A 9111-nucleotide genomic window follows, 5' to 3' on the forward strand; every position below is an offset into this window, starting at 1 on the left:
TGAACACATACAAATGCCAGGTGAGCAAGATGGATCAAATATCTGGCCTCATGGAGCTCACATTTTAGTAGAGGGAGACAGCCAATAAACAGATAAACAAAATGATGTCTATTATGTGTTCAAGTAGTGATGATTGCTGAGGAAACAAAAGACAGAATGGGATGAGTCAAGGTACGAGATTTTAAAATAAACATTGTATGTCTTTTTTCTTTCAGTGTACATCTGTGCACACAGAGGTACACTGTTCTTTCCAGGTTGATGTCAAGGTCATAATAATTTTAAAGTGTGAGTTGGGACATGCCATGTTTTTCTATGTTCTTTTTAATAACGTGGAAAATTTCTGTTTGTTGAAGGACTGTTGAAACTTTCTCATAAAACTTCCTGGGCCTGGCATCTTTAAGGGAGGAAATCTTTGGTTACCTTTTAAATTTCCTCCCTGGTTTTAGTGAAAACAAAATTTCTATCTCTTCTTTAGCCAATTTTGGAAATTAATATGTTTCTAGAAAATTGCCTATTTCATCTAGATTGAAAATTGTTTTGCATTAAAAAATTTAATCTCCATTCCTTTCTCACTGTTAATCTTATTTACTTGTGTCATATCTTTGTTTCTTAATCAGATATATAAGAAATGTGTGAACTTCATTGGTTTGTGAAATATACATTTTTTTCTGTGTTATTAATTTCTGCTTTTGTCTTCATCATTTGGTGTGGAATGATGCAGAGAGGCCTGAGTTGTTCGGCTTGAATATTATAGGAACATCTGGTACATGTGGGCATATGTTGGCTTACCCAAATATTTTAGGTTACCCAGTTATCTTTGTGTGTGCATAGAAAAGGATCTGGAGATGTTCCAAGAGTACCCTCTGAATGTGTATTAGCTTTCTATTGCTGTGTAACAAGTCACTATAAACATGGAGGCTGGACTTCCTCACTGCACGGCGGCCTCAGGGGAATGACAGTCTTTATAACTTGCTCACTTACTGCCACTTAGTGACAGTCATCCCTAATTTCAGATTTTGTTCTTTTAAGAAGTAAACCAAACTTCTGTTATTTGGATCCAACAAATAATTAGAATGCCATCACTGCTCTGAGCCTCCAGTTCCTCATCTATAAAATGGGAATAATAACAGCATCTCCCTTTCAGGATTGTTTTAGAAGTTAAATGAGTAAAGACAGATACTCACTCAAAACAGTGCCCAGCACAAATAATTTATCATTTATTCCTGGAACAGAGTCCCATGGTCAAAATTTCACAGGGAGGATTGGTTTGAGAGGGGTCTTGCAAGACATATAGAGTGAAAATTATATCCACATGCAAACAAACTGTCTCTCTGGGATGCAGTCAGGGACTTGAACCTAGGAGTCACTTGGGTATGAGGTGGGGAGCCAGAGCACGCTGGGAGTGTTCTAAGTCAAGAGAATGGCATTTGACAAGACCTAGCTGAGAGAACACAGCTGATTAAAGAGCCAGTGTATCTGGGCTACTCTGTGCTAGGTAGGCACTGTTTGAGAAGCTGGGGCACATGCAGAGGGGACAAGTCAGGCAGGTGAAGGAGGTGGGTGCAATTTTAAATAGGGTGGCCAGGAAAGCCTCGCTGAGAGGGTGGCATTTAAGAAGGACCTGGAGGAGGTCAGAGAGTGAGCCAGGAGGAAACCTGTGGGAAGGGCGCTCCTGGCCACAAACAGCCAGTGCAAATGCTCTGGGGCAGAAGCAAAGCCCAGTGTGGCAGGATCAGATCAAGAAGAGGGAGAATGGGAGGGAACACATCAGAGGAAACAGGCCTGCTCATGTTGGGCTTCTGCTTTGACTGAGTGAGAAGGGAGCCCACTGGACGGGTTTGAGCAGAGGACTGACATGCCCTGATTTACGTTTTAAAACAGTCCAGCAGCTCCAGCAGTCCATCTGTGGGGCCAAGGTCACAGACTGTTTCTGGGCTTTGCTGGGTGAGGGAGGGAAGATCAGACCAAAGTCTGGTCCCGCAAGGATCTGACCCCACAATTCTGGGCCAGTTTGGGGAGCCCTATTTGGAAAGGGCTGATCCTGGTGCCCCTTTTCTATGGTTCTTTTCTTCAGCTATCCCCTTCTAGTCCCTTCCCTTCCACTTTGTATTCTTACATCCAAAAGTCACATTTGTCTCCTTTTCTGCCATCATATAGCTGAATGGCTTATCAGCAAGGAGCCAGTCTCTTAGCATGAAAACAAGCCTATTTTTGCTTGAAGAAAAGAGGGCAGTCCTCAAACCATATTAGTAGGTTAAATAAGAATTAAACCTATGGTTCATCATTTCAAAAACAGTCAAGGCTTTTCTATTGCAAGTGAAAAACAAAAAACACAAATAAAAATACCCAAATTGGCCTAAGCCAAAGGGAGAATATATGGGTCTGTGCAACTGAAAGTTCCTGGATTTGATTCTCTGAAATTTGCCTTTCTGCTCCAGCTTCCCCTCTGCCCAGTGCCAGGCTACTGTTTGCAGCCCCAGAAAGTGTCTTTGGATTGGATAGGATCCAGGTACATTAGCACTTAGTTATGCACCTTGCTTTCATTAACTGTGGCATACCATCTTCCCAGGATGATGTACCCTGAACTGACTTATAGAACACTTCCCAAGTTGACATAAATTAATTTTCTTTCCAATTTTTACTACAGCAAAGAATGCTGCAACAACTTTGTCCATTCTGCCTTGTTTGTCTGTACATGATTTTGTCTAATAGATTCCCGAAGGTGAGACAAAAGTTATGCACATCATTAATTTTAATAGATAATGCCAATTGCAGCCTTGCCAAATCCTGTGGATTGTCAAATTTTTTAATGTTAGCTAAACTGATAGAAAAAAATTTCATTGTAATTTGATTTTGTTATTGCTAAAGTTGGCCATCAGTATTTTCTCTATGAGTTAGTTGCTATTATCCTTTTCCAGTTTTTCTATTTGGTTAGTTTATTAACAATCACCCAAATCTGGACACAGACAAAATTCCCACTAGCAGCTGCATAAAAGGAACAAAAAGAAATGAATTACTAACACAAGCAATGACTTGGATGAATCTCAGATGCATTATGATAAATGAGAGACAATTTAAATGTTCAACAATTACCTTATAATGCATTTGTTTAGGCATCCATTTAATAATATGTTTTTGACAATTCTTACAGAGAAAAAAAGCTAACATTAAATGAAAAGAATTCAGGAAAAATTTTAATGCTAAACTTGCAAAAATCTATAATTATTGTAAACATTTAAAATATAAATGCAATTAAAAACTAGGAAAATATTTTAAAAATACAGAATATTCCAAAGTTGGAATGTTAGTTAATACTTAATCAACTAAGCATTAGTCAATTAATTCTTGATGACAACAATTGTGTCATTTTTAAAATGCTTAATAGCAATTTTTATTTTCTAACTTTTCCTAAATTGTATTCAATTACCTTGTATTACTTGAACATCTGAATCTCAGAACCTTCCCTCCAACCTAAAAACAAAGACAAGGAAATCTGGAAGCACAGTAGTTGAAAAGAAACTCAGACACGAATACTACCTCAACTTTATTTTCTGCAGTAACATTTAAGCACCCATCTCCTCCATCAGCAGGGTAACAAAACAAGTGGGTCCCGAGCTCCCAAAGGCCAACACAGGCAAAAATTTAGATTCTGATAATAAAGTGACAACTTTTCTAGAAATCCATTCCCTGGGCACTGTCAAGTAAGAGAAGCAAGATTAAGCCTCAGACCCCTTTTCCCGGCCAAGGCTTAGTGGAAACGGAAACCCAATGCGTTCAATGTTCCGCATCACCAGGGAAAGCCGGTCGAGGAAGGAATTGATGGAGATTCGGAAGACAACGGGGTCTTCGGCAGTCCATCCCCTAAAAGTGAGGGACAAAGAAAATCCAGTTACAGGGGAGAACTCTGTCCTAGGCTCAGTGCCCCACGCCCCCTCCACAGGCTTGACACCAAGGTGTCCCCCTGCTTCCATGACTGCCTTCTCAGACAAGATGTGTCCCCAGCACCTGCTGCCACCCTCCAACCCGGCCCATTCCAGAACTGACACAACCAGGACACTGCCCGTCACGGTGAGCTCCTTCTGAACCATTTGCCCTTGGTGGTGGACATCGGAGATCAGGGACCTTCGCGCCATCTCCGCCTCCAGTGGGGATCGGAAAGGCACGGAGAGGTTGCTGGGGGAGACTGAGTTAAGGAACCATCCTCTACTGGCTTTGCCTGGGCCTCAGGCCCGCTTCTGCATCAGCCCACCCACAACCCTCTCCCATCAGTTCAGGCCTTCACATTCCCCTCTGACCCCAGTCCCACATCACCAGCCCCTCCCCCACCTAGCACTCTGTTCCCCTTTTTGTTCTCCCTACCCTGGCCCGTCCCCTTAAAAGCCCCAGGCTACCTCCAGTATGTGCTCCCCACCCCTGCCAACACCCTGGGAAAGGATACAACTTGAGTAGCCGGCTTCCTGGTCCTCCAGCCGCGGGCGCTGCTTCTTCACCCAGCCCTGCGACAGGTGGTGCCTGGGGGGCACCTCCAGCCATGGCGCCCTCCCCTCTTCCTCCGCAGAGGCCTTGGAGACCACCAGGTCCGCCAGGACCACCCTGGCCGTTGGGCCCACCCTGAATGTCGGGGACGCCCGGACCAGCCTGGCCATTGGGACCACCAGGGCCACCTTGGACACTGGGGCCTCCCTGGACACCAAGATCTTCTGCAGCACTCACCACACCCCCTGCGCCGCCTATGCCTTCGTATGCAGCCCGCATAGCTGCCGATCCCCTGCCTTGCCCCTCAGAACCCATATGGAAAACCAGAGGCCGCTCCAACCACCTCCGAGGGACTGAGGCTCTCTCACCAGCGTCTCGCCTTTACTGCACAGCAGAGCGCGGCATCTCAGTGCGCCTGCGCAAACAGGCTTCCAGCGCAAATGTAGGGCACACGACCCCGGGGCACGTGACCCCTTCCTTCCAATCAAGCTCTGCCCTGGTGTGAAGAGCCCTTGACGCCCACGCGAAGCTGCGCTTCTTAGCACGTGGCTCCATCTCAGAGCGCCTGCGCAAACAAGGTGCTGGTGAGGCTGTTTGGCCCGTGACCAGGTTCCTGCCAAGTTGGCCCTGCCACAGGCCTTGGAAACCCGTCACGCCAAGGCTCCGTCACACAGCTTTTTACCCCTAAGCACATGATTCCAGCCAAATGCGCCCGCCCAAACAGGCCCCCTGGTGAGGGCAGAGGGCTCGTGACCATTCCTGCCTCACAGGCCCTGCCAACCCCTCAGGCTGAGGCTCCCTCAGCATTATGACACCATCCAACTGCGCCTGCGCAAACAGCCTTCTCACGAGGCTGTCTGCACTTGACCAGTTCCTCCCGTGCCCAACTTGGGTGCCGTGGGGCATGCAGAGGCTGAGGTGCCCTCATATGGCTGCTCGCAGGGGGCATGTGACTGGGGCTTGGCCTGGGTCTCCCAGGGCTCCTAAAGGGTGAACTGGGTGGGCCTGGGGGTAACCTGTCTGGGGCAGGGGGCGGTAGGTCAAGCACCTTCCTGGCAAAGGGGCAAGTGAGTTGTTGTTGTTTTTACAAAAACTTGACAATGCAGTGCGATTTCTGCACATATATAACAAAAAAGAGAAAATAGCCCAAAGTGTCTCTCTTCTTACCGCTCCCCTCCCCTGCAGCCCCCATCTTACTGATCTAACCCCAGCCAAGGTGTGTGAATTCCTAGATCTCATCTTCATAGACAAGAGCTTCAAGCTGTCCAGTGTGCGAGCTGGCGTCTGGGTGCACGTGTGTCGCTCTGGGCCCCCGAGCCTGGGATGGAAGGAAAAGTGCCACGATAGGGTCCTCCAGGGGGGTCTCTGGCCTCCCCCTGTGCCCACAAGTCTGTGGAGTGAGAGGACACAGTATTGTGTCCCCGGGGGACGCTCAGGCTTCCCACACCCTGCTCCCTGGGTGGGCTACGATGGCAGGGACCTTGGGTGGACACCACCCAGGAAGGGGACCCGGGCATGGCTCCCAGCTCCATGCTGAAGGCGGATGCACCTTGACAACCGAAGTCATCCATGGAGCAGCTTTAACCCATGTCGGTGTCACGTGACACCCCAAGACTGCTGAGGGGACCCTAGAAAGGCTTCCCCACACCTGACCTGGGCTGAGGGGTGGGGCTGGGTGAGGGTGGGGGCTTGCGGGACATCATCGCTGTGCTGTAAAGGCCACTGCAAACATAGCAATAAAATCATCATTTTCCAAAGCTCCTTCTGTTGTGGCTTCTCTGGCATGGGGGTTATGCAGGAGGTGTGGGGAGGGAGACCTGCCCCCAGATCCAGCAGGTTCTTGCAGCTAGTACTTGTTTTGAGGGCCTCTGCCTGGCACTGTTCTAAAAGCTGGGAACCAATAGATGCTTAGAGAGAAAGCCACTGGAATCAGAAGCTGAAAGCAATGCAACAGGTTGCAAAGGACCAGCAGATGCCAGCCATGTGCCTTCCCAGCTGACAGAGGTTTTCCAGAGGCTATTAACCTTCCTTCAGTGAAGGTAATCTACTGTTGATGCCTTAGTTTGGCACTTTTATAGCATAGGACTGTAAATTTGTAATCTAATAAATGCCCATTATAAAAGCCAATCCATTTCTGGTATTTTGCATAATGGGAGCTTTAGCAAACTGGAACAGAGGAGTAGGCAAAAATTTGTCAACATGCTTTAAAAACATCACACTACGTGTATTATTGAACATTTGTACATGTTTCTATTGTGCACGTTTGGTTTTAAACAAATTTCCAAAGATGTACAATTTACACTCTCACTGGCAGTGTATGGATGTTCTCATTGCTTCAGTCTCACTATCACATGGCATTGTCTCTCTTTTCCATTGTATCTGTTTTAATGGCAATACTATTCTTTTGCGACCCTGTTGCTGGGCTGCTAATGGGCCCCGGAACAGTAAGTGATAATGTGACCTAAGTGCTCTGTTAGCAAGAAAGCTGTACCTTGAAAGAGAATAAACCCTATCTGATTATGGAGAAGAAAAGAATTTATTCACAACTTGCAAGAACGGATGTGCAACCAAAATGTGGTGACTGGCATGCTGAACAACAGAACACAGCACTATTTATTCCCTAAGTTTAACACCCAAGTCTCTCCTCTGTTTCTCCATTGGCTGGATATTCCAGAGGTTACAGCCTATTTGACAGGCCTAACTAACCTGTGCAAATTTAAAACAACTTGAAATATTTGAAACAAGAAACATTTGAAACAAGTCTCCACCCCTGACTGTAACTGTTACGCCCAATGTAAGGCACTGACACCACTCCTATGCTTACATGACCTCTTTCCTTTGCACCTTAACTGCAGAGCCTGTTGATAACAAATTATAAGGCTATTTTAGAAGCCTCCACCCCCGAGTCTCCACCTTGCAAGGACAGTGGTCGGATAAACAGGAGGACCTGCTTCCGACTACAGCTTGGCTTCTTGACCCTCTGCCATCCCCCCAAGCTTCTCCCACCCTTTGTGAAAGCTAAACTTAACCTCATTCTCACGAGTCCCACCTCTTTCTTTTAAATTCATTTCAGTTTTCACATTCCAGTCTCTCAAACCTACTAAAAGCTTTCTCGCATTCCTTATGATAGAGATCCTCCTCCTTGAGGGGGTACAAATTGTTTTGCTTGTATTGAACAGGCATTTGCTTGATTAGGGCCATCTCAATAAATCTCTGAGTCAATCCCTGGGCACATGGGATGATGCAGCACCCGATTGCTGTGAGTATTCCAACTACAATGATAAGAGAGGTTAAGACGGACACCACCACCCCTTTCCACTTTCCAAACCAGCTTTTCAACCACCCAGTGAGGGGGTTATCAGTACCTGAGTTCTCTGCTAATTCCTCAGATAAGGCCGTTAGACCTTGTAAAGCTTTGGTGATGGTTCCATCAGGTACTGTTTTATTGGGGATGAATGTACAACAACTAATTTCAATCATTACAGAAACGCCTCATGTCTAGGGCTATTCTGTTTTCCCATGCCATTCAGCTGGTAGCATCTAGCTGCCCTTCAATGCCCTTAACTGCATACCTGGTGTGACTGATAAATCTTTGTTGATTATAATATATGTAGTTAATCCAGTCCACTTTCTTATTAATCATGACCCACCAGAACAAGAATGACTCAAATCCTGCAGCTACCTAATTTCTAGCCTTGAATTCATCCAGGATTCCCCATGGAACTCCTATACTGTCTAAACAGATTCAGTTGTTGAAGGAACCAGGTAAACTTCTTTTGTCTCTTTTCTCCTGGGTTTCACTTCCTCCCCTTTCTCAAATACCAGGGTGAATGGGTTGGCCAATTGAACCAGAGCACAGGTCCCTTTCCACTTTTCAGGTAACATTGGTCGGAGGATGCCCTTTCCACAGTACCACCAAAGGTCTGCTCGGGGTGTGGTTAGACTGGAGAAACTGCCAGTACTATCCTCAGTCACATCCTACACTTGGGTACACAAAGCCATGGTCCTGAGATCCTGGAGGCCCTCTCCCCATCTAGAAAGGCAGGCAGAGTGGTTTCCTGGACCAAGGTGGGAATCTGGCCTGGCCCTGATGTTTCCTCTCCCAATTGGAGGGAAAAGGCAGGACAACGTATTACGATTTTCACCAGGAGTAGCATTCTGAAAAAGAGTACCATACACTTGAACTCCTTTTCATGCTTTTTCATACCGAAGGGAAAGGTCATGACCCAAGGAGTAGGTCAGCCTGTTGCACAAGCATAGCAGTTGCTTTTGTTTAGGCTCTGGACTGTATATTTAACCCATCCACCCAGGCATTTGCATCCTCATATCCTGTTTCTATTTCTATGATTTGCTTTAAGTTTTCTGCCTTGAGTATTCTAACTACCTTGGGATCATTCTGAACTGGGGAACTGGCCCCCAGCCAAGTTTCCTCGGGCACCACTGAAGAACTAACCGGAGAAGATGTTGCTGGGGGCATGGCTGATATAGAGGGGAGGACCTGTATTCAGAACCTTCCCAGGGGGTCTTTACCAGTGACATCTGCCCCCACTCCATATATTCTGTCAACTACTTGATCCCTGGTACTGCCTCTAATGACTAGTCTATCTGCCTTTTTAATAGTTATTATTACTGGGT

The 9111-nt window shown here is 46.4% G+C and overlaps 1 protein-coding gene across 1 annotated transcript; it reads right to left on the reverse strand.

Annotated features, from left to right (window-relative positions):
* Nucleotides 1-3716: 3716 nt before the first annotated feature.
* Nucleotides 3717-4755, reverse strand: LOC119524103 (EKC/KEOPS complex subunit LAGE3-like). Its single transcript, XM_037822755.1, has 3 exons — nucleotides 4439-4755; nucleotides 4045-4173; nucleotides 3717-3861 (listed from the first exon to the last, which is right to left on the reverse strand). Exons 1-3 carry the CDS (start codon nucleotides 4753-4755, stop codon nucleotides 3717-3719), a joined length of 591 nt encoding a protein of 196 aa, XP_037678683.1.
* Between the last annotated feature and the right edge of the window lie 4356 nt (nucleotides 4756-9111).

This window comes from Choloepus didactylus, chromosome Y, assembly GCF_015220235.1.
Source record: "Choloepus didactylus isolate mChoDid1 chromosome Y, mChoDid1.pri, whole genome shotgun sequence".
In the NCBI taxonomy this organism is placed as follows: Eukaryota; Metazoa; Chordata; class Mammalia; order Pilosa; family Megalonychidae; genus Choloepus; species Choloepus didactylus.

What these genes read in the sequence shown, in the direction of transcription:
- LOC119524103 (XM_037822755.1), bottom strand. Translation starts at nt 4,755, where the DNA reads ATGCGGGCTGCATACGAAGGCATAGGCGGCGCAGGGGGTGTGGTGAGT. An exon ending in GGAAGCCGGCTACTCAAGTT is followed by an intron (nt 4,174 to 4,438) that starts GTATCCTTTCCC and finishes AGTCTCCCCCAG; the next exon opens with CAACCTCTCCGTGCCTTTCC. An exon ending in ACGGGCAGTGTCCTGGTTGT is followed by an intron (nt 3,862 to 4,044) that starts GTCAGTTCTGGA and finishes CCTCACTTTTAG; the next exon opens with GGGATGGACTGCCGAAGACC.